The sequence below is a fragment of the Palaemon carinicauda genome, chromosome 35 (genome assembly GCF_036898095.1).
Source record: "Palaemon carinicauda isolate YSFRI2023 chromosome 35, ASM3689809v2, whole genome shotgun sequence".
Lineage (NCBI taxonomy): Eukaryota > Metazoa > Arthropoda > Malacostraca > Decapoda > Palaemonidae > Palaemon > Palaemon carinicauda.
Window position 1 is genome coordinate 49,872,467 of NC_090759.1, and position 26,226 is coordinate 49,898,692.

General features: G+C 44.8%; 1 protein-coding gene across 2 annotated transcripts in view; it reads right to left on the reverse strand.

The window, feature by feature from the left end:
- LOC137627724 (WD repeat-containing protein 17-like) overlaps positions 1 to 26,226 on the reverse strand; it is a 183,378-nt gene that overhangs the window by 64,134 nt on the left and 93,018 nt on the right. For both annotated transcript variants that reach the window (XM_068358990.1, XM_068358989.1), the window contains 5 exons: positions 25,616 to 25,801; positions 24,798 to 25,076; positions 21,755 to 21,904; positions 20,676 to 20,809; positions 124 to 252 (listed from right to left, as the gene is read on the reverse strand). In XM_068358990.1, the coding sequence (XP_068215091.1) occupies positions 124 to 252; positions 20,676 to 20,809; positions 21,755 to 21,904; positions 24,798 to 25,076; positions 25,616 to 25,801 (878 nt within the window). The remainder of the gene's footprint in view (positions 1 to 123; positions 253 to 20,675; positions 20,810 to 21,754; positions 21,905 to 24,797; positions 25,077 to 25,615; positions 25,802 to 26,226) is intronic.

The following is a 26,226-nucleotide window of genomic DNA, read 5'->3' on the forward strand; positions in this document are numbered from 1 at the left end:
TAATACAACAAAAATTAAGTAGTCTCATTCTGTTGCATAAAACTTCTTTTGATAAAGGAAGAAACAATTTTCAAGAGCAAAACTTAAATAAATTCAAAATGCAATGACAGTGTGTGTACTTACCAGTGAACACTTTACAAGATGTGAATGATGCATGATGGACTGTGTGTAGTTTGGAGATAACTGAGAGATTTCCGTGTGACCCTGAAGCACAAACACAAGATCCCATAGGTTCTTCACTCGCACATCGCCCTGAAATAGGACACTGTTTAGCAAAATATACTCCAAGAAATAACAGTACAGTAAAACCTTAAACAATGGTAAACAAATTACATACTGTATACAGTAAAAAATAAATGTAGAACATATTGTACAATGTAGGATTTTCCCATGTTTGCGAAATATAAGGGACCACATTATACTTGTTACCTTTTTATTAAACTAAAATTTTGTTATCCTTACTAATAGTGTAAACAAATTCTTTTAGATAGTAAAAAACAGCATTAACTCTTTGAGCACTGCAGTCAGCCCTCCATATCTGCAGTTCTGTCTGGGATTTTATGCTTTTGTACCACAGAGAACCTAACCTATTAAATAAAAAATCACATATTCGAGGGTTCATGATAAGTACTCTCATGGCACGACGATTTCAAACCAACTGTGCTTCTTTGTACATGGGTCACTTTGCGCCCAGCTCATTTTTCGCCTTTCCTCTACGCCCAGCACAAGATCCCATCTCTCGCTGACTTGGCCTCACTCGTGCTTCATGTGTCTCGCGTGTACATCTCCTGCATCATCTGAAGTGCATTTTGTCCAACTTTTGCCTTGCCTTTGTTTGAAGATCATGGCCCCTAAGCGAGGTGCTTCTACTTCCAAATATATTTGTAAGTACAGTGCATACATAATCAGTTGATGCATACCATACATTTGTATTTTCACTAGAGTACAGTACGGACCAAACATAAATCATCAGTGTTTTGTTTTTGTTTTTACAAAAGTGCGACATGTACTGAACAAGTCTATACCGTACTCTTGTATTTACCGTACATTATCAAAATACTGTACGTAATATATGACTAATGAATGTATTTTTTTCCAACAGCTATGAAATGTACATATAATTATATAATACTCCTGTATTGTAAAAATATCTATACCGGGTTAATGTGCTGTAGATATGTAATTCCCTACAGTACTGTACAAGAGACGACACATCAAGAGTTGCGTCATGCTTCAAGCCTACATAGAACTTCGTACAACAGAGGTCTTTGTATAAAATATGTGCACTTAGTTAATCTTCAATTTGTTCCGTAACCGAAATACAAACCACGCTATTTACATAAGGTTTACCTTTTAGCGCAGCTAAAATGACGAGCCAATAGTTTTAACGAGGGTTAATTACCCCCGCGCTAGTTAGCAGGGGGTGGGGAAGGGTAGCTTGCTATCCCTTCCCCCTCCACACACCGGTGACTTGCTTCACTTCACTTTTGGCTCGGCGGTGATCAGACGTGTCTGCTCATCGTCCTCGTGACAGCCTTTAATTTTCTGCTTTTTCTTTACAGCGTGTGTGTTGGTTGGAAGTTGACCTTCATTATTATTTCTTTACAATGCGTACATGCCCTGGAGTTGCCGGTCGTCCTTGTGGGACTTTCATGTCGGATGTAACTAAGGATCCGCACACCCTTTGCCCTCAATGTCGGGGCTGACGGTGTGACCAGGAGAACATGTGCCGTGAGTGCAGGGAGTGGTCTGCCTCCCAGTGGGAGAGGTTTGGCCGTCGGCGTAAGAAGAAGTCCAAGAGAGACCGTTCTCCTTCGGGGTTAGCCTTGAAGGAGGAAGGTTCTCGGGACTCTTATTCCGCCGCCCAAACCTCCTCCGAAGCTCCCCCTCGTCCGCCTCCTAAGGAGAGTCGGCCGAGTGGTAGCGCAGGCCCTAGTTCTGTTTCCCGACCTTGGGTGGGGGGAGAGGGCGTCGCCCCCCATAGCGAGGCGGTTCCCCCTCCTCCTCCGGGGGAGGTTATTGATAATGCCTTAACCAATGATGATCTTTTACAGATTTGGTCGTCCCTGGGGCTTAAGGGCTTGCCCTCCAGGGTCGCTTTTATTGACCTTGTCTCGTTGGGGGCCGCTGTTAAGTAGTCGCCGGCGGTAGCAGAGGTAGACCCTCTATCTATTGTCGACGTCGTGGTGACAGAGGCCTCCGACGTGGCTGGGCAATCCGCCGCAGGTGCTGTTGCGGATGATGGTGCTAAAGGCTCTCCTCCCCCTTCCGTACATCCTTCGAAGGGGGAAGTGAGTCCTTCGGTCTCTGCTGCTGCTCAGCTTCCTTCTGAGGGAAGTGCTTTGACGGAGACTCCCTTTCGGAGGACCGATGGTCCCGACGATCTCCCCCGAGGCCGCCTCCGCCGTAAGGCTCACCGTCCGCTACGCCGCAAGGGCCTCCCTTCCCCTTATAAGGGGGTTAAGAGGCGCCTTTTTGGGTCTTCCTCCGAGGGGAACTCTCCTCGTCAGCCTCAACCTACAGCTCCGTCTTCCTTGGACCTCTCTGCAGACCGTTCACCAACTCCTGCCAGATCTTCGCCTTCTGGAGAACTCGTCACCCGACGGGCAACGGTCCCTTCGGGGCTAAGGGATCCTTCCCTTCCACGAGCAGTGCTAGCGCACAGGCGCTCTCCTGCTCGTCAGCGCTCTCCTGCTCGCCAGTGCTCTCCTGATCGTCAGCGCTCTCCTGATCGTCAGCGCTCTCCTGCTCGTCGGCCATCTCCTGCTTGTCAAGACTCTCCTGCTCGCCGACGCTCACCTGCTCGTCGGCGCTCTCCTGATGTTCGCCCTCCTCGCCAGCGCTCTCCTGCTCGTCAGCTCTCTTCTGAGCATCAGCGCTCATTTGAGGACCATCGCCCTGCGGTCTCTGACCATCCTACAGTTCCTGCTGAGCTCCCTGCTCACCATCTGCCTGATCCTGTGGCTACGCAACATCGTGCTGCGCGTGTGTCAAAAGCACATGTTCGCCAACGCGCCAGCGATCTTCCAGTTCCTGCTCGTGAACGCGCCGCGCCACCTGCCCTCGCCGTGCCACCTGCCCTCGCCGCGCCACCTGTCCTTTCACAGGACACGCGTCGACCTTCTGCTCGCCAGCGATCTCCTGCTCGCCAGCGATCACCTACGCGCCAGCGATCACCTGCTCGCCAGCGTTCACCTGCTCGCCAGCGCGCACAGGCGATTTTAGTATCGCCTATTCAACAGCGCTCTACAAGTCAGCGATCACCTGTCTCTCGGCGATCTCCGGATCGCCCGCGTGTGTTACAGCCGGCGCGCCAACGTTCTCCAAGGCTTCTGAAGGAACATGGTTCGCCAGCTACTAGCTCGCCATCGCGCGATCGCCCACCTGCGCATGCTGCTCGCCATCGCGCGATCGCCCACCTGCGCATGCTGCTCGCCATCGCTCGCCATCGCGCGATCGCCCACCTGCGCATGCTGCTCGCCATCGCGCGATCGCCCACCTGCGCATGCTGCTCGCCATCGCACGCCATCGCGCCATCGCTCACCTGCGCATGCTGCTCGCCATCGCTCACCAACGCGTCGACATGCCACAACACGCCATCGCCAACCTGCGCGTCAGCGCTCACCAGCTCATCATCGATCGCCTGTGGATCTACATCGCCAGCGGTCTTCCTCACCCACGCGGCAGCGCGTTTCCTCGCCGTCGCGCCAACGCTTGCGTTCGCCGCCTCGGACACGCGTTCATTCACCTGCCCACCCTCGCGTTCATTCACCTGCCCACCCTCGCGCCTACTCGCCTGCGCGACCGCTCGCCTGCGCACCCGCGCGATCATCCACCTGCGCGCCCGCGCGATCGCTCGCGCCCGCGCGACCATCGTTCGCGGCGAATTCCGCAGCCGGTGGTAGCAGCAGGAACGCGTTCCTAGACGGCACTTGGGATCACCTCCACCCAAACACAGGTTGGTAGTGCAGGACGAGGAGAGGTTAGTACATCATTCTTCCCCACCTTCTTTTCAGGCAGGTACCGTGGTGTCCACTCCAAAGGATCGCCCGATACCCTTCCCTTTAGCGAGGATTTCGGACTCTGTGTCCTTGGAGCAACAGACTTGGTTTGGTCCTCTGGCACGGGCGTTAGTGAGGGTTATGAAGCCAGCACTCGCCGACCAGGGTAACAAACCAACGGCTGTCTCTCCTACGCTGAAGAGAAAGAGAGGAGTGGACTTCGTGGTGACTTCCCCCAGGGCGAAGTTGGTTCCCAAGAGGTCGGTCGTGAAGGTCCCTTCTCCTGCACGAGTGCTTTCTCCTTCTCCCGTGGACGAGGCCTTTCCGTCCTCAGGTGAGTCCAGTGGGGCGGTAGTCTTCCCCTCGGCACCAGGGGGGGAGACTTCGCTTCATGCAGGAGAATCGTCTCGTGAGGAAGGGGCCCCTCGAACCTCTTTGTTGGGATCCTGTATCCCTCCCAGGAGGGAATCCAAGGACTCAAAGACCGTCCCTAAATCCTCTGAAAGGATTCGTCAGGAACCCACGACTACCCGGGGGAATGTCCACGTGTCACCCCAGGAAGAGATCCCTGGGGCAGGAGACTTAGCTGCCAGCCCGCAGGGAGGAGAACAGCAAGAATCCGAACAAGCCTTCTGGCAGGTCCTAAGCCTGATAAGGCAACTTAACGGGCTTATGGATCCAGTCATCGCCCCCTGTGAAGGCAAAGACACGATTTTGGATGAAGTGTTTGACGTTCGGAAGGCCCCTAAGACCAGTGCGGCTCTGCCCTGGTCTCGGGGGCTGAAGAGTGCCAGGGCTAGGGCCAACGCTCAGCTCGCACTTCTTGCCTCCTCCAGTCGTTCCACTGCCGGGAACAAGCCATCCCTCCTCCTCGTCTTCAGCAGAGGAGGTATTTCGAGATCCTGGGTGAGCACAACCTCGCTCTTCCTCTCCATCACTCTGTGGAGGAGCTGGCGAAGGGAGTTCCCCTTGAGAAGCTCTCTGCCAGGCAGGTGTCGTTCTCGGCGGCAGAGATCCTTAGCCACGAGAAGGTCGCTAAGTGTGCCATGCAGGCCACTTCGTGGCTGGACTTTTGGCTAGGATCTCTGGGCATCCTATTGCGATCGGAGGACTTGTCTAAGGAGACCAATAGGAAGGCCCTGGAGACCTTCTTGCTTTCGGGCACCCGCTCCATCGAGTTTTTGGCGCACCAGGTTACCACCCTGTGGGCCAACTCGGTGTTGAAGCGTCGCGATGCTGTGTCCGAGAGATTCCATCCGAAGGTCCCCGCCGTGGATGTGTGTAGGCTCCGACATGCTTCCCTTCTGTGGGAGAACCTGTTTGAGCCTCAAGACATGGAGCGAACGGCTGAAAGGTGGAGGAAATCCAGCACGGACTCCCTCCTCCAGAGGGCCCTTACAACTCGGCCCTATAAGCCTCCAGCCCCGCCACAACAGCAGCAACAGCCTCGTAAGGCTCCCAAACAGGCACCGGCAGTTAAGAAGGTGGTGTCTAAGCCCCAGCCCTTTCCAGCCAAGGTCAAGAGGGGCGGTAAGTCCTCCAGGGGAGGCAAGACTCCTAGGGGTGGCGGCCGCGGCCGCAAGCCCTAGGGGTGGCAGTCCCCCTGCGTGTCCACCTGTGGGGGGATGCCTTCAGCGTTGCGTCCGCAGGTGGCAGCAACACGGGGCCGATGCTTGGACGGTCTCAGTGATCGGCCAAGGCTATTGCGTCCCGTTCACAACATCTCAACCTCCCCTGACAGCGAATCCAGTGTCGTTGAGCTCCTATGCCACGGGATCGGCAAAGGGGCTGGCCCTTCAGGCCGAAGTCGAGACCATGCTCGAGAAGGGTGCTCTCCAGGAGGTCGTGGACGGCTCCCCAGGCTTCTTCAGTCGACTCTTTCTTGTAGAGAAGGCTACTAGAGGCTGAAGACCCATCATCGATCTCTCAGCTCTGAACAGGTTTGTCAAGCAAACCCGGTTCAGCATGGTGACAGCAGACACGGTCAGACTTGCGGTGAGACCACAAGACTTCATGTGTACACTGGATCTAAAGGACGCGTACTTCCAGATCCCAATCCATCCGTCTTCCAGGAAGTACCTGAGATTTTGCCTTAGACAACAAGATCTACCAGTTCAAGGTGCTGTGTTTCGGTCTCTCCACAGCTCCTCAGGTGTTCACCCTGTTTTCATCTTGGGCGCACAGGAACGGCATTCGTCTCCTTCGTTATCTGGACGATTGGCTGATCCTAGCAGACTCGGAGTCGACCCTTCTTCGGCACCGAGACAGGCTTCTGGATCTTTGCCAGGATCTGGGGATCGTGGTAAACCTCGAGAAGTCCTCTCTGCAGCCGTCCCAACGACTGGTTTATCTAGGCATGCTAATAGACACCAATCTCCACAAAGCCTTTCCATCAGACGACCGGATAGCAAGACTGAGGAGGGTGGCGGAACCCTTCCTCAGGCGAAAAGAACTCCCCGCCCAATTGTGGTTGCGTCTCTTAGGTCACCTATCCTCCCTGGCCTGTCTGGTTCCAAACAGCCGCCTCAGGATGAGATCCCTTCAATGGCGGCTCAAGTCCTGGTGGAATCAAGGATCCGATTCCCCGGACATTCTGATCCCACTGGGGTCTCTGGAACAGACGGACTTGCGGTGGTGGTTGGTCGACGAGAACCTGCGGAAGAGAGTGAGTCTTCTCGTCCTCCCCCCGGAATTGACTCTGTTTTCGGACGCGTCAAAAGAAGGGTGGGGGGCGCACGTTCTGATCCAGAGGGCCTCAGGCCTTTGGTCAGAATCAGAAAAGTGCCTACACATCAACCTGCTAGAATTGAAGGCCGTCTTTCTGGCTCTTCAGCAGTTCAAACGGTCCCTGGCGGGTCACTCCGTGGTGGTGATGAGCGACAACACCACGGTAGTGGCTTATATCAACAAGCAGGGAGGCACTTTTTCGCAACAGCTATCCCATCTTGCAGTAGAGACTCTGAGGTGGACCGAAACCCACTCGATAACACTATCAGCTCGCTTCATTCCTGGCAAGAGGAATGTGCTCGCCGACAGTCTGAGCAGGGCTTCGCAGATAGTGAGTACCGAGTGGTCTTTGGATCCTCAGATAGCCAACAAAGTCCTGACTTTGTGGGGTTCCCCGACCGTGGACTTGTTCGCAACAGCCTTGAACTTCAAGCTGCCCCTGTACTGCTCCCCAGTCCCGGACCCCAAGGCACTCTGGCAAGATGCTTTCCAGCAACGGTGGGACAACATCGACGTGTACGCCTTCCCACCGTTCTGTCTGATGAGAAGGGTGCTCATCAGGACCAGACTATCGGTCAACTGTTCGATGACTCTGGTATCTCCGCTATGGCATCACGCGGAATGGTTTCCGGACCTTCTGCAGCTCCTGACGGAACTCCCGAGGGAGCTTCCTCCACGACACGAGCTTCTCAGACAACCCCACTCCAGCGTCCCTCACAGGGCTGTACCCTCGCTTCGGCTTCACGCCTGGAGACTATCCAGCGTCTCCTCGCGGAGAGAGGCTTTTCGCAACAGGTTGCGGAGAGAATGTCTCGGCACCTGCGAAGGTCCTCTGAGGGAGTCTACCAAGCAAAGTGGAGAGTCTTTTGTGGTTGGTGTCGTGGAAGGGGTATCTCTCCACTCTATGCCACTATTCCAGCAATAGCGGACATCCTCGTGTATCTGCGGGAAGAAATGCGCCTTTTTGTCTCAGCAGTGAAAGGCTATCGCTCAGCCTTAAGCTTGGCCTTCAGATTGAAGGGCGTGGATATTTCTTCATCGCTAGAACTCTCTTTACTCATACGTAGCTATGAGCTTACCTTCCCCCAGTCGGAAGTGAGACCCCCTCCTTGGAACGTGGTTCGAGTCCTCAGGTTTCTTAAGAGACCTCCCTTCGAGCCATTACACCAGGCCTCCGATCGCCACCTGTCTTGGAAGACGGCTTTCCTACTCGCCTTGGCTTCGGCCAAGCGGGTTAATGAACTTCATGGTCTCTCGTACGACATCGCCCATTCAAGGGGATGGGGGGAGGTAACGTTCAGGTTCGTCCCTGAGTTTGTTGCCAAGACTCAGAATCCTGGAGTGCCGGATCCTCGGTTCGACTCTTTCAGGATCGCGAGTCTCCGTTCTGTAACAAGCGACCCAGACCAGCTGCTACTATGTCCAGTGATGTGTCTGAGGCACTACTTGAAGAGAACGGCTGCAGTCCGTCCTCAAGTGCGAGCTTTGTTTGTGAGCACAGGCAGGACTAAGAGGAGGGTCACCAGGAACACCATCTCAGCTTGGATTCGAAGGGTTATCCACCATGCCCTGAATTCTGACCCTCCTCCGTCCCGTCGCCCTCGGGCCCACGATGTCAGGGGTATTGCTACATCCCTGGCCTTCAAGAGAAACTTCTCTGTGACGCAGGTACTTCAAGCTGGGGTCTGGAAGCGTCAAACGACCTTCACAGCCCACTACCTGCAAGACGTGACCCACAGGAGCCTCGATACGTTTTCTATCAGCCCTGTGGTGGCTGCACAACAGCTGGTCTAACCTCAGGCTCCTTTTTGGACAAGTAGCAGTAGGTTGAGGGCGTTGTTACCCGGTCTTAGTCTGCGTGAATGAAAGAGTATGTCTGACCCTTACTTCTTTCTTCATTCTCCCCTCTCTTGGGGAAGCAGCATCCTGGTCCTCGCATAGCTGACCTCGACCTCTGCAGGTAACCCATGCTTCTTTGTGCTCCTAGTATTAAGCTTAATACTGTTGCGTCTCCCATACCCTGACGAGGTGGTATTGGGAACGTCCTATCCTAGAATTCCTATCTGAAGGTCTCAAGGTCAACTTCATAGGACGAGTCACACTCTCCTCCTCACACTGCTTATGTAGGCCACTCGTTCCTAGCGATGCTAGGAACTTGTGAGGTACAGGGGCTCCCTCTCTCTAGTGCTGCTCACTAAGGGATCGAGCCCCGGGCAAGCCGAAGTCAGTAAGGCTGGGGACTTTCCACCCTTCCTAAGGGGTAAGTCACCCTATGTAAATAGCGTGGTTTGTATTTCGGTTACGGAACAAATGACAAATTCGAAGATAATTTGTATTTTTCCTAACCATACAAACCTTAGCTATTTACACATATGTGCCCGCCATCCCTGACCCCCAAGTCAAGTCCTACCTCTAAGTGAAGTGAAGCAAGTCACCGGTGTGTGGAGGGGGGAGGGGTAGCAAGCTACCCTTCCCCACCCCCCGCTAACTAGCGCGGGGGTAATTAAACCTCGTTAAAACTATTGGCTCGTCATTTCAGCTGCGCTAAAAGGTAAACCCTATGTAAATAGCTAAGGTTTATATGGTTAGGAAAAATACAAATTATCTTCGAATTTGTCATATCACTGTATATATATTGTACAGTAATATACTGTATAAAATTGTTTATAAACTTTACTGTACAGAACTGTGCGTAAATACTAATACTCTACAATACTGTATGTAAAATTAGACTACGTGTGCATTTGGTTATCAAACAGTGAGAGTCGTCTTAACGAAAACAGTGAATACTTACTGTATAGTGCTAGCTTTGCTAATTAAGCTGTACTGCAGTGCTATAATACTACTGTACATATATCACAGTAATATACACTACAGTATCATAGAGTATTATATTAGATAGGAACAAGACACTGTTATGTTGTTACAAGTGTCCCTACGACAACTCTATTGTTACGTACTGTACTTTAACGTAGCCTTACTGGTTACAGTACGTAGTACATGTGTGCACATGTACTGTACACTAACTGAATTTGTTCATTTACTAACACAATCCTTACACTGTGATAGAAATCAAGTAAAAACAATATTAGTCAGTGATTGGTGTGTTAGTTCACTGTGCGTAAGCAATGGGCAGTGATTTAGTAGGTTAGGAGTTATCCCATCCTAAGGCAGCAAGTATTTGCGAATTCTCGGTCTTCACGCCTGTCTCTGTTACCTAACTCCTGCGAATATGGAGGGCTGACTGTGTTAGAGGTATTCTATGTCCAGTAATTTCAAGTTTATCTTTTACGTTCATTATTTACGTGAAATTTTTTTTTTTACAAAAATTGAAATTATACATCAGGTGATGAAAGGTCTTGCTTCTTTAGGCTCCTGGTTGCAAGCTGCCTTTTCCTGTGGCAGGGTACTGTACTGCATTCTCTCTCTCCTTCACTAACTCCACTAATACCACCAATATTATACAAATATTAGAGCACATTTTCTCTTCTTTATGTTAGCAAGATGTTTTGATTGTATTTTCCTCTTAGTCATAATGAAACTCCTGCTGAAACAAGGAAAAACTATAAATTTTATATACAGTGATTTATGTTTTTCCTAGCTATACAAATATGAGTCATTTAATGGGTTACTTCTGGTTTAGATTCTTACAGGAAGACAAAAAAAAAAAAAAAATTGGTAGATAGCATCATGCTATGCTGCTGGGCACCCAGTGCGCATGACAGATTATGCTTGTCTGAAGCGTCTAGTCACAACACTCTTCTGATCAAAGACTTGAGGGGAGGGTGAGGCAGGACTTTTGGTAAATAACTGAGGTTTATATAGCTAGGAAAAATACAAATTATATAAAATTTGTAGTTTATTCCTACATGGATACAAACTTCTGAATTATTTGCTGGGGAATCTTTCTTTGGTGGGAGGAAGTCTCCGTGCTGTAGGAGGTGTTCCCTTTACCCCTGGATACAATTACTATAGTAATAGCCAAAGATCAAACTAAATTATTTGTGAACAGTACAGTCGGCTCGTACAAGGCAGGGCCTTCTTTTCCATTCAAAAGTGCTTTACCAGGGTGAAGTGAAAGGAACATCAAGTGACTTATAATATTAATACAGTAATACCTTGAGATACGAGCTTAATGTGTTCCAGGACCCGAGCTCGTATATAAATTCGCTTGTATCTCAGATAAATTTTTCCCATTTAAAATAACTAAAAACAAATTAATTCGTTCCCACCCTCTGAAAAAACACCTAAAAACAGTATATTACAGTGGAAATACATGTTTTTAATTGTTCTAATTCACATTCTACACGCACAAAATAAGAATTACCTATGTACTGGTTATGATCTGCACTAAAATGTGACATTATTATGGAGTTCTTACCTTCGAGACAAACGGTAGCGGCTAACGGCGGTGTGTGCGGAAGAGGAGGGAGAGAGAACCGGTAGGAGAGAGATTTGACGGCAACACGTTCGGTACACACACTTAAAAATAAATGTTGATCTTACATTACACTAAACTTAATTCTAATTTTATTTTCATTTTCATTTTTTTACTTTTCTTCTTCCGGCTTGGCTATTTTTACCTCGCTTTCACCTTCACTTTTTGCGAGCCTTTTTAAAAGGAACCTATCTGGGGATGTTTGCTTTTGTCTCCCCTTCAAAATGTTATGAAAATGACATACACAAGTGTTGTCACAGAAGGCTAACGCAGGACCACACGCCAACTTGTCCGGGAGCTTCTTTTCCATAAAATCAGAAAACTTCTGCCGTCTCTGATTTCCTTCATAGAAAGGCAGTCCTCCTCTTCCACCTCCTCCTTGCTACTGAGCTCCTGCAACACCTTCGAATGTTGCATTTCCTAGAGCTCGATCAAATCCTGTGTCGTGAGCTCTTCCTGATGCTCCTCGACAAGGTCATTCACGTCTGCTTCATCTACCTCCAGCCCCATGGACTTTCCAAGAGACACGATTTCATCCACCACAATAGGTTCGGGTTCATCAGGGTCTGGCGTATCGAACCCTTCAAAGTCCCTCTAGCTGGCCACAATTTCTTCCATGCTGAATTAAGAGTTCTTTGTGTGACACCCTGCCATGCGTTGTCAACAATTTTTAAGCAATGGACAAAATTGAAATGTTCCTTCCAAAATTCACGAAGGGTGAAAATGGTGTTGTCTGTGACATTGAAGCATTTCTTGAAGAAATGCTTCGTGTACAGTTTTTTAAAGTTGGAAATTACTTGTTAGTCCATGGACTGGAGGAGTGGCGTGGTGTTGGGCGGGAGATAAAGGACCTTGATGAACCTGTACTCATCAAGAACGTCCTCTTCGAGACCAAGAGGGTGACCAGGGGCATTGTCAAGGACCAGGAGACATTTCATTGGCAGGCTTTTCTCGGACAAATATTTTTTGACTGCCGGACCAAAGCACAGATTAACCCATTCTGTGAAGAAATGCTGCGTAACCCAAGCCTTAGCATTGGCGAGCCACATCACTTGCAGTTTTTCTTTCAAGATCCATTGGCACTTGAAAGCACATAGGTTTTCTGAGTGGTACACCAGAAGTGGCTTGACCTTACAGTCACCACTGGCATTGGCACACAAGGCTAGAATTAACCGGTCCTTCATGGGTTTATGGCTAGGTAGTCTCTTCTCCTCTGCCGTGATGAATGTCCTTCAGGGTATCTTCTTCCAGAAAAGGCCAGTTTCATTGCAGTTGAACACTTGTTGGGAGATGTATCCTTGTTTTGCGATAACTGAGGCAAAGGTTTTGACGTAGTCCACCGCGGCTTTCGAGTCGGAACTTGCTGCTTCCCCACGCCTCACAACCGAGTGTATCCCAGTCCATTTTTTGAAATTATCCAACCAGCCACGACTGGCTTTAAAGGTTTCCGCTAGCGGCGAAGTCTCCCCTCTCTCAGCTGCTTGCTTTCCTTTCAAGTCATCGTAGATTCCGCTGGCCTTTTCACAGATGATCGTCTCGGTCACGCTATCTCCCGTCAACTGTTTCTCCTTTATCCATATCAAAAGAAGCCTCTCCATCTCGTCATGAATATCCCAGTGCAGCTTAGAAAGGATGGTTAGTCCTTTGAGAGGCTTGGTGCTCTTTATAACATCCTTCTGCTTGAGGAAGGTACATATTGTTGATGTACTCCTCTCACATTGGCGAGCCAGCTCAGTCACTCTTACACCACTCTCATGTTTTTCAATTATTTCATGCTTTATCTCGATTTTCATCATATGCTTTTTCTTTTCACTACCCTTGTTTGCACATGCTTGCTTTGGACCCATTGCTTATTCACTTAATTCTGTACTGATCAATGGTAAAAACACGTTAAAAATGCAAACACTACAGCCGATGCTCGGAGGTAACTTTACGCGACGGAGATCCGACGGGAAAGAGCGAGCGATGCTGTCCTCGTGAGCAGCCTCTCGCACATTGGCCACCTAGCAGCTGCATAGGGAACTATCTCGTATCCTCGTATCTCAAATTTATCTCTATCTCGGGGCAAAAATTTGCTCGAAACTTTCCTCGTATCTCAAATATTTTGTATGTTGGGACACTCGGATGTCAAGGTATTACTGTATATGCAATATATCATTATATATCAGTCAACAAACACAAGGCATTCTTACCTGCATTAGGAAGATTTTAAGTGATGGCTTCAAATTCGATCAAAATTGTTATTCGCCTTTATGCTCATAAACACACTTACAATGCAGAGAGAAACTGATGCCTGGGATTGAGGTAGTTACTTGTCCCATGTGAGCTTAAATTAGATTACAGTATTTGCTATGGAGCAACAATGGGTCCTAAAGAAAAAGAGTGTCTAAGGACCTGTGTGTGCAATCTTCAAAGTAATGGTTCATAAAAGTGGTTTGTCTCTTCTAGACTCCTGCTTTTAGAACTTGTACTACAGAGTGTTTTTTTTCAAAACACTATGGTTGCAGAAAGCCCACGTATATAATGTTCTCGAAGGGGGGGCCCTTGGAGATGCTTCCCCTTCAGGACTTCTCAACTAAAGAGAGATGGTGTTTCTGGAAAAGTTCTGTTTGGAATGGCCAGTGCTCAAACTAAATTGGTGATCGTGGACCTGGGATACTGTGTCCTTTTCAGTTATTTACATATTGCTCTTACAGGACATAATAACATGTCATCCAGGTCATCAGTTACCTCTTTGCAAGACAAGATCATGAAAGAGTCAATTCTGATATCATTATCACACGGATTTTGGGTTTTGGCCACATATTCAGGGACAAAGTACAAAAAGAGTTCTCTCCACCCTCTGGAATGTGACACAAGGCGAGATAAACCATGCAGCTCACTCACTCTTTTGACTGAAGCTAAGGTAGGAATATAGACTGTCTTTAGGGTAAGGTCTCTCTCTAAGGCTTTATGCACAGGTTTGTAGAGGGCTTTCTTTAAAGCCCATAGGACCTAAGTCACATCCCAGGAGGGGGCTTTTAGTTCTTGAGGAGGACAAGACTGCTCAAAACTCCTCATCAATGCTGAGAGTTCCCAGGAGTCTGAGGTCTAGACCTTTCAGTTTGAATACTTGGCACAAGGCTAAGTGGTAGCCTTTCATCACAGTGACTGAAGGAGCTCTCTTGATCCTTAGGAACACTAAAATGTCTGCCATCAGGGAAATAGTGGCCTTGAGAGGAGCAGTATTCCCCCTACAACACAAATCACAGATTATTTTCCACTTTGCCTGATAAACTGTTGCGGAAGACTTTCAGAGGTATCCGGAAAGCGGCTTTGCAGATGGTCTTAAAAAGCCATTTTTTCAGAGGAGACGCTGGATAGTCTCCAACTCCGAACAGATGGGCAATGTACTGCGTTGTGAAATTTTCTCATGTGAGGAGTAACAGGTTTGGCCACTCTAGGAGTTCTCTTGGTATTTCTGTGAGAAATTCCAGCAGGTCTGAATACCACTCCACTGCTGGCCACATTGGGGCCACCAGCATTACTCTAACTCCCTTGGATGTTCTGATTCTGTTCAGTGTCTGATGAATCAGACAGAACAGTGGTAAGGCATGGAAGTCTAGACCACCCCACAGGTGTTGAAAACTTCCATTACTATAGCTTAGTCTGGGAATGGAGAGCAATATACCAGGAGATTGCGATATCAGGTGGGTGGCGAACATGTCCAGAGATGGGAACCCCACAAAGTCACAAGTCTCTTCACCACTAGAGGAAGAAAAGACCCTAAATGGCTCAGATGGTCTGCAATGACATTTCTCTTCCCAGGGATAAACCTCATTGAGAGAGAGATCGCCTGGGACTGTGTCTATCTGAGGATCTCTAATGCTAAGTTGCATAGCAGGAGAGAAGCCACGCTTCCTTGTGTGGAGATGTATGTCACAACTGTAAGTTGTCGCTCATCAATACAGTACTACAGAGTGGCCAATCAGTGTCTCTGCAAAGTGGAGTAAAGCTAGTTGTGCCGCTTTCTTTTCCAGGAAGTTTATGTGGAAGCTCATCTTCCTCTTACCATATGGCCGAGACCTGTTCCTTTCCCATATGGGTGCCCAATCCCTGGCAAGACTCATCTGTGAACAGCATGAACTGTGGAGGAGGATCCTGGAAGGGTGTCCCCACTATCAGGTTCTCCTAATTCAGCCACCACAGGAGGTCCGATATTATCACATGAGGTACTCCCCCAAATTGGTCGGAGAGGATCATTGTCGACAACCACCTATGCATGCACGCATGATGTGACATCTTAAGTGCTTGTAGGGGTGTTGAGATCAACTTTAAGAAATCATCTTTTCTAACCTTTCAAAGACGACAGAGATGGAAGATCATGACATCTGGGAAAACTCGGTCATAGATTGGTCTCTGAGTGTGAGAAGATCTAGGTCTAGGATCCATAACAGCGAGCGAGTGGGGATATCTCGCATAATGAGGTTACTGAAGTGTCTCGGGAACATCACAAGGCGGGAGAGCGACAAGAACAGCTGCCAAAGTCTCAACCAGCAGCACTCGTGCATGGTCTTGAATGGGAGAGAGTACTTTCGGCAGGAGCTTGAGCTCATGTACCTCACACCTGCTTGAGCTCATGTACCTCACACCTGCTTGAGCTCACGTACCTTGCACCAAAGATCCTTCATGGGGTTAAGTTTTGGTACAGCGCCGCTCTTCCCGCGAAACCATGCTGAGGAATGGGTCGAAGTCATGAGATACTGCCAGAGCGGTTCTCCTGTGCTTCGATGACTCCTTCCTACTTCTCTTTGGAGGTAGGAGTGCTGGGAGAGAACAGGTAACATTAAATAGTTCCTGGCGACTCAAAGATGACGATCACTTGAAGCACGAGCATAATCTTAAATTTTTGTTCCAGATCATTTGGTTCCCGATCGCGGTAACCAATCGTAAGGTTCTTCATTCAGGTAACTGATTGTAAGGTTCTTAATGATGGTAAATGATTTCAAGGTTCCCTATTACAGTGGAACCTCTACATACGAATGTCCTAACATACGAATTTTTCAATATCCAAAGTAAAATTCAACCAAATTTCTGTCTCGACACCCGAAGTCTTGCTCAAACATACGAAGTAAACAATACGCGTACGCGTGGAATTTTCTCGAAAGCGTCAACCGTGGTTTGTTGTTGACGCCGCTAGACGGCAGCACATCGGAGGGACACCAATCGAATGTCACCTTGATCAGTCCTCTCCTCTCGTGCGCATCGTGTGGTTGTTCTCTATTCGCTCAGTTATTAACAGTGTTTTTTATCTTCCTTTTTCACGTGTTGTTTTCTGTGTTTCTTAATCATGGGTCCTAAAAAGCTTAGTTTCGGTTCAGGAAGTAGTAGTAGTAGTGGTGAGAAAAGGAAGAAGTCAATGCTTTCATTAGAACAAAAGCAAGAACTAATAGAAAAGCATGAGCGAGGTGTGCGTGTTAGCAATCTGGCTAAACAATATGGCCGGAATATGTCTACGATCTCGACGATCATAAAGCAGAAGTCAGCCATTAAAGCAGTGAAACCTTCAAAGGGGATCACGATTATTTCCAAACGTCGTAGCCCTACCCTTGAAGAGATGGAACGCCTTTTGTTAATATGGATCAAGGACAAGGAGATTGTTGGCGATACGATCACTGAAACGATCATTTGTGAGAAGGCCAGCGCTATCTACAGTGACTTGAAGGCGGCGGGCTCGGGGGGTGATGCGGGGGAGAGTTCAGCCGATCCTACGACGGAGGAATTCAAGGCATCTCGAAGTTGGTTTGAGAAATTTAGGAAACGGACCGGGATTCATTCAGTTGTTCGGCATGGAGAAGCTTCGAGTTCGGACACCAAGGCTGCTAAAGACTTTGTTAAAATGTTCGAAAGCATCGTGGCGGAGGAAGGCTACGTAGAGCAGCAGGTGTTCAACTGTGATGAAACCGGTCTGTTTTGGAAAAAGATGCCTAGTCGAACGTACATTACCGCCGAAGAGAAGAAAATGCCTGGACATAAGCCAATGAAGGATAGGTTGACTTTTGCGCTTTGTGCCAACGCCAGCGGGGACTGCAAAATTAAGCCTTTATTAGTTTACCATTCTGAAAACCCTAGGGCATTTAAAGCACATAGAATTAATAAAGACCTGCTACATGTTCTATGGCGTTCTAATTCTAAGGCTTGGGTTACTAGGCATATCTTTGTGGAATGGGTAAACGTAGTTTTCGGCCCTGCTGTCAAGAAGTACCTTCAGGAGAGGAATTTGCCTTTCAAGTGCTTGCTTTGCTTGGACAATGCACCCGCTCACCCCCCCCGGGACTCGAAGATGATATCATCAATGAATACAAATTCATCAGTGTTGTATCTTCCACCGAATACCACCCCTATCCTCCAGCCCATGGACCAGCAAGTCATCTCTAATTTTAAGAAGCTCTACACCAAGCACTTATTTAAGCAGTGCTTTAATGTCACGCAAAGCACCAACTTAACTTTGCGTGAACTTTGGAGGAGCCACTTTAATATCGTGCACTGCTTAAAGATCATAGATCAGGTTTGGGAGGGAGTAACTCGTCGGACCCTGAATTCAGCTTGGAAGAAGCTTTGGCCTGATGCTGTTGCTCCCAGAGATTTCGAAGGTTTTGGCCCCGAGAATGAACCTGTGCTTGCCGCCGAGGAAGACATCGAAGAGATTGTATCCCTTGGCAAGTCCATAGGTCTGGAAGAGGATGAAGATGACATCACCGAACTCGTCGATGAGCATCATGAAGAGCTCACCACCGAGGAACTCAAGGAGCTGCAAGCTATGCAGCATGATGAGTTCCAAGCACAATTGAGTGAGTTGTAGGAGACCAAGGAGGTAGGCCAAATCTTAGGTACGGCGGAAATAAAACAGATGTTGGCATATCATCAACACGTGGCTGATTTCATCGACAAGCATCACCCACAGAAACTTCAGGTTTGCAGTGTTGTTACGCAGTTCGATGATGTTTGCTTAACTCATTTCAGAAAAATCCTCAAAAGCCGTACCAAGCAACTTTCATTCGATAGTTTCTTTAAAAAATCTCTAAAACGGTCTACAGTAGTGATCATGATGAAAAGAAAGAAAGTGAAGCAAAGAAAAGGAAGACCGAATCGAGTGAAAGTGATGAAAATTAAAAATAAGAAAAGAAAAAAAATGTAAAAAAAAAAATATAAAATTATAAAAATGAAAAAAAAAATAAGCTAAGTTAAGTTAAAGTTCACGTAGTGTAAGTTAGTATAAGTTATCGTACCCGTTATCGTACAAAGTCGCTGTCCCTACCTCCTTGCTGATCTTCCATCTCCTCTTGCGTAGCAGTCCCTACACCTGCGCTGGCCTGTCGCTAAGGTAAAGTGTTACATAAAAACCCCTTTTATATTTATTATTTCTTTATTATTATTCTTTTTTTAGATAATTATTATACTGTATTGTATTATGTTATGTGTAATTATGTGTATCCATTTATTAAGGAGTTATTATGGGTTTTTAGGCTGAGGAACGAATTAAACAAATTACCGTGTATTCTTATGGGAATATTTGCTCCAACATACAATCGTTTTAACATACGAAGCAGTTTCTGGAACGAATTAAGATCGTATGTAGAGGTATCACTGTATTGTGTAACAGAAGAGCAGGAAATCAGCAGCTGCCATAGGTTCAGTGACCCGAAAGTCACCGAGGAACATACGTGAAGTAAACGATCATACAGTGACGAGCCCGCAAGGTTAACACCCAAACCTTGTATCAAAACATAAACTAGGGAAATTAAGTCTTTTCAATCTTAATGTCCCGAGGAAAGAACATACTAGGTGTTCAACTTACTCGGTTTGTGAGGAGCTTAATCTTGTACGTGACCGAGTGCTAGAAAAAGTCATGTGAGCACTTATATCATGAACTGCTCAGCGCTAGGTACAATCTTAGTACATTTTCTATAATCTTGGTACGTTTGCTTGTCTCTGTATATACCATCGACACATACTCAGAGATCATCAGAGACATGGAGTTTTATTGAACGGATATTTCGACGATGTAATCTTTACGTGAAGTAGCAGAATTTGGTTGAGGGCACTGCAACATTTACCGATGCCTGTCACCAAAGGGATAACTATCTATACGCAACTTTTCCCCTCACTCTCCTGAAAGCAAGACAGGGATTGACCAGAAAGGGGAGAGAAGGGTGAGGTCCTCATTCCTACCAGCAGTGCACACGCTGGTTCTTGTGAGAAATGCGCACAGGTAGCTAGATATGAAGATACGTATTTTCTCAGCTCATGAAACATGCTGACACACGTAGAAGTATCAAGTTTCTGGCGTTACTATAAGGCGAACATGCGATCTCAGAAAAGGGTGAGTGTAGAAGCGAGGGCTCATGCGAACAGGTGAAGGAACACACAAATAGTTGAGGGTGTGTTACTTGTAGGAGTGAAAGTTTTCCAGTCATATGCCGCCCCTAACAGAGCACTCATGGGCAACCGCATAGTAGATGCTCACGTAAACAAGTAAGGGCCTTGTAGGAGCGTGCTAGTAGGCACGCAAACAGGTGAAGACATACGTGAAAACAGGTTGTGGTCTTCTCTCCATCACTGGTGAAGGGGTTAAGGGAATTTCTGCAGGAGCATTGCCTTTCCTACAGGGAGAGAAACAGTAAAAAAAATTATGCAAGCAACTCCTATCTATCAGTCTACTTAGACTTCCTAGTCCAAAAAGGGGAAAAGAAGGGTGGGAGCCTTCATCCCCTCTGTCAATGAGAAGAGATGAAGGAGAAATGGAAGGAAGAACTTGCAGCTCTTTTTGAAGAGTTGTTCAGGTCGATAATGATGCTCCCACAGGGAAAAGATCTCCGGAAAAGATAACATAATGAGTAAAATGTCTTCAGCGGCTTACAGAGAACTGGAAAACACTGAAGGAAAGGAGAAGGTCAGTGTTTCCCATTCGATGGCCGAAACTTCTTCCTCTGACGAAGCAAATTGATAATGAGTAATTTCAACCTCATTAGGATTACACTGTCTTAGTAATCACTAGGGCACAAAAGCAAGGGAATAGGCAACCACAACAAATGCTGTCTAACGGGAACAAGAAAGTAGAATCTGTAGAATACACTGACAATTGTCAATCATCTACAGTTATTGGGAAATTGCAAAACCTTTCTTCCGCCTTAAAACACTCACACTATGATATGCCAACCAATTATCTAAGATTTTAAAACAGACAGCTGAGATCACTGGTAATGCATGTGTACTATCTGGTGGCTGAAAAGAAAGTGAGAGCTCAGTGGCCTTGTTGAAAAGTTTTGACAGCCAAATCTAGCTTAGCTGAGAGTATACTCCTATTAAAAGATGAGGCTTTGTACTCATGTAGGAACAAAAAGTATTTGAAATGCATACATCAAGCATAATTATTACTCTTACTAATAAAATTTTTGACAGAAAAAATAACATGCATCACTAAAAAATGTACTGTATATCAAAAAGTACAAATCGATAGCAACACTAACACAAAAAAGGTCTGCAAAGAGCTTGAGCCTTTTGCTGTAATGATGAGCAACGTCTGTCTTCTCCAAGGTTGCTTGAAGGTGATCTGCTCTTAAACCACAAAGATGAAGACCAGTAGAAAAGCTCTTATGTTGGTCTGAAAAGTACAACAGACATTATTTTTAATTATATGCACAGTATTACATATTTTATTTTCTACAATCGTTAACCTTCTCATGTATTACTGTTTCTGTTGTATTTACAGTCCCACAGGGAATATGCACTTGTATTGCAACGATGATAACGATTCCTAAGGTATCTTGGTAAAAAATAAAACCAATGAGACCAAATAAGAACCAAATGAAAAAAAATATCTTATCTAAGGCTCATAATGCATAATTACCTCCAACTAATCATGAAATAGTTGATTATTTCAGCTTTTTTAGTTTATATCCCAGCCTAAAAATGCCTTTCTATTAAAAATTATGCAGACTGTATTTGAGTAATCTGCATTCCCTCATCATTCTTTTATACATGCTATTAAAATCTTAATCTGTACTGAACATTCAATTAAAATTTTCTATCACAAATATTTACCCTAAGGATATAAATCACATGGGTTGAAAATGTTTTCTAAGATTCAATCTACTCGACTAGAAAAGCAGATAGTATATGTACACCTACAGGCATATATAGCCTATACAAGGACCTACTGCAAATTAAAAATAATTGATTATCAAATTCTAACTAATTCTGGTTAGCAATCCTCTAAATAAAATAATCAAGTTTTTGTAAACTATTCAGATATTTCTAGGGCACTTTGTGTACAGTAAAACAAAAAATTTGCAAATATGATACATGTGTGATCTCACAAAAAGGAAATTCTTTCAGAGACCATCTCATCTGTAGTCCATACATAAATTCTTTTTAATACAAAAATCATTAACTAAATATGCATCAAGCAACATAAAATAAAGTGTGCATGGTATTTACCTGTATGACATACAGGATAGGTTAAAAATTCATGTACTGTATATCAGTTTCATTGTAAAATAGAGTATTCTCTTTATAATAGACAGCACCATTAGAGTTTCAAGCTCACCTGTTCCATCAATTATTTCCTCAATGGGTTTTTCTGAAAGAACCTTCAACTGTAGAGGTGCTACAAACGATGCTAAAGACCACAACCGCATTGTCGAATCTCGTGAACAAGAGGCTAATAAAAATGGCCGTATGGGATGTATGCTGAGACCTGAAATTAACAAAGTACTTAATTTCATATGACTCTTCCTCTAAAAATGAAAAGTCTCAACCATTCTGAACACTACTTTCCATATTGTTTTTATAACTTAAGTAGGGGTAAAACAATAAGTCATATGTGGCATTAAACTATTACTAATTCTCATTATAAAAAAAAAATTCTGCTAGAAAGTAACATGTTAACTTTACTTCTGAAAAAATGATAAACAATAGACTCAATATCAAAACAATTTTATAACTAGGCCGCTCACAGAGTAAGAACAGCTCGACTAGAGACCATAATAAAAAATGAAACACCAGGGCACCAGCCACCTGTTGAGATACTACAGCTAGAGAGTTATGGGGTCTTTTGACTGGCCAGACAGTACTACATTGGATCCTTCCCTCTGGTTACGGTTCATTTTCCCTTTTGCCTACACACACACCAAGTAGTCTGGTATATTCTTTACATATTCTCTTCTGTACTCATACACCTGACAACACTAAGATTACCAAACAATTCTTCTTCACCCAAGGGTTACTGCACTGTAATTGTTCAGTAGCTACTTTCCTCTTGGTAAGGGTAGAAGGGACTCTTTAGCTATGGTAAGCAGCTCTTCTAGGAGGACACTCCAAAATCAAACCATTGTTCTCTAGTCTTGGGTAGTGCCATAGCCTTTGTACCATGGTCTTCCACTGCCTTGGGTTAGAGTTCTCTTGCTTGAGGGTACGCTCGGGCACAGTATTCTATCTTATTTTTCTTCCTCTTGTTTTGTTAAAGTGTTTATAGTTTATAAAGGAGATATTAATTTAATGTTGTTACTCTTAAAATTTTTATTTTTCCTTGTTTCCTTTCCTCATGGGGCTATTTTCCTTGTTGGAGCCCCTGGGCTTATAGCATTGTGCTTTTCCAACTAGGGTTGTAGCTTAGCAATTTATAATAATAATAATAATATACTGGATGAAACTATGCTCTTGCCTATTAAGTATGATATATAATATTCCATCTAAGCAATTGCTGTAAATGCGATCATAACATAAGTAAAGAGTTAAGTTCTCATTTGTGATCAAAATAGCAAATCTTTAAAGTAGAGTACTGTATTGTAATTTTGATTTCTTATAGCTATACAAACCTCAGTCCTTATATTTGGGACCATTGTTTTCACAAAGCTGAAGGGGCTTTTGAATCATTAACAAGGAAGTTCAGTGATGACGAAGGGGATGAAGGGATCCACTCAAAGTAACTTTTGATCTATTTACTAAGTACTGAGGAACCAGTTAAGGGGGGAAATTAATTAAAAGGACTTGGGTATGTTATAGCTAGGAAAAATACAAATTACTTAAATGTGTTATTTGCTCCTAAGCGAAAGCAAACTTCTATTTAGAAGATTCATTCCTTGGTGAGGGGCAGTCTCTATGATTTAGACTGGAAGGATCTTTGTCCCTGGAATGATCTGGAATTGTCTATGGTGTCAGAGCTCAGATGCAGGGATGAAAGAGGATTGACCACTGTTACAGTAGCAGCAGGTGTAACACTGGGTCATACTCAACCAAACAGACCCTGGAGGTATCTGACACTGTGAAGACTCACTGGAGGCACTGGCACTGACACTGAAGGAATCCTGGCCAAAGCCAAAGCTCCCCTCAAAGCAATCACAAAATCTTCAGAAACCATCATTGACAATGAAATAATCAAGTACAGGTATGTCTTGAGGCCCCACAGGTGTGAATCCATCACTGGGAGAAATACTCGCATCTGAATTACACAAACTTAGCACAAACTGAAGGTAAAAGTCGTTCTTGGTTTTACTCTTATTCCTGAGGACAAAAGCAAAATAAGAACAGTGAGTGGGGGTTGGCAGGGGGAGAGAAAAGAACCAAAAGGGTTCTTTTGCATTAATGACAAAGTACTGTATTCCTGCCATAGGATGTAGCAAACAATTCAGTCTTATTATTTCTGCCAAACCTTTTGCAATAAACAGAAGAGAATGGCAGACACTCACCAAATTGGAAAATTCCAAACAGGAGTGGCCCATGGCACAATTAACAAAGAGTGGAAATCTGTGGATATGCCCAACATAAATCCCCACTCGTCTTACACTCCTAAGCCGATAACTTTCGCATATCATCATTCTTCAATTCATCCATGAATTCCAAAATATACAATTCACAATTAAATGGAAAAATTTAACGGTAAAGCATTTTGATGAGGGGCTGCAGCATAAGTTCTCACTTGATGTGGATGAAGACAAAAGAGGCTTGACTCATTTTGGCAGGTGGATGAGTGGATCCCTATATACTGCCTGCCATTACTGAATTACCTTATTAATGAGTAAATGGCCATTCCTGCTTTAAGGAGACAATACCCCTATTCAATAAGATGAAAGGTTTGTATAAGAACAATTAGCCAGTTTCCCATTTATAGTCATAAGAATATATAGAAAGATACATACGGTAAACAGCATGAAATTAAACACTAAAATATTTCTTTATAATTCTCATTCTTCCTAAAACAAAAACCATAGTCTTCTATGACCCCTTATTAGGTGAGAGAAAACAAAAAACCTAAAATTCTGAGGTAACTGCCATACGATGCGATCAGTGATAACCAAAGTGGGTAAAAGGGAAAAATTCATTTGTAATTTCTGTCTAGTATGTGCGTTACATGGGTATAAATTTATACTCTTAACCTAACTTCCCAAGAAGGCTGAAGTTGTTCATTTGCTTTCTGGCTCCAGGGTTGGTGCCAATGTTATCAATTTTTAGAGAACTTTAATATTTTCCAAACTAAAAACTAATCAATCTACTTGACAAAATTAAAATTTAATTAGAGACAACATATTTCTTTTACATAACACATTGTAAGGTTTAAGTAATAAAACTTGATAAATCTCTTCTAGTCTTACCATAAACATCAGCTCCATGGTCCAAGTTAACATCTAAGCAAGTTGCATGTCTTGCATCCCACACTCTCAGGGTACGATCCCAAGAACCAGATATAAGCATGAAAGGGACTTCTGGACACCAAACAAGACCTCGAACATTGTCAGAATGTCCTACTAATATTGTCAGACACTGAGCTTTGGAATAAGACCAAATTCTTACTGAAGAATCATCGCTGCCACTACAGAGAATATCTGAATATACTGGATTCCATTTCACACGGAAAACTTTTTTCAAATGGGCTGAAAATACCAAAATGGATTTAGAGCTCACAAGTACAAAACAATTTACATGAATACTACATCTAGTGTTGATTCCAGGATTCCCCTTATACATTTTTTCTAGAATGAAAAGCAAAATACATATTTAAACATTACAAATGTAGTATACTCAACTGTCTAAACACAAGATATGGAACATATCATCATAAAGAAATACAGTAAGCATATTGCTACATCAATCCCATGATAACCGATTTGGAAAGTTTACTCTATTACCCATTAAATCACAAGAAAGACCTGTCTCAAGAAATTGCTTCGCAAGCATAAGAGGGATTAACACTGAAAACAATATCCATTTCATTCATCTAATTTAACATCAACAAGGTAAATATATAACAAAGTTATTGTTTCATGTACCAGTAACAACAATATGAAACTGTATTATGGAGCAATCAAAAGGCAACCTACCAAATAATAAGTTGAAATAAAATTCTATTTACAATTATGTTCATGGACAAGAGAACTATATAGATGCTTTCACTATTGAATATTCAATTTACCTTTGAGCTCTGTAACTGGTTCTCTTCTGTTTTTGGATATATTGAAAATCCTGATTCGTCCATCTTCACAGCCTGTTGCCAAAATATCAGCATCGCGCCAATCACAGCCATAAACTGGCCCAGGGTGACGATAGTCTTGCAAGAGAGTCCCGCTTACTTGATGGACATAACAATATCCAGATTCACCTGCAGAAAAATGCAACTGAAGCATATAGAAATACAAAAACATTTTAATTAATTGATAAAATAAAAATTTTTCCAATTCTTATTCCTCTTGAGGGAACTGTTGAAGGACAATGGTAGAAGTATTAAACTGGTATACAGTACATAATTTGCATAAGATTATAGAGAATTACCTCAAAATTAGAAATGAGCTGGAAAATCAAATACAAACAGTCAGTCCTCCGTCTCCCCGGGTTCTATCTTTGCAGTTTCAGTTATTCATAGTTCATATATCCATAACAACTAAATAAAGTGTTAAGTACAGTATTCGTGATTAGGATTGCTACAAGCAGCCCAACATTTTCAAACTGCCGGAGCAATCTTGCTGGGTGCAAGATTGCCTTTGCTCTGTTTCCCTCCCTCCACAACACAGTAATGAAAAACAAACA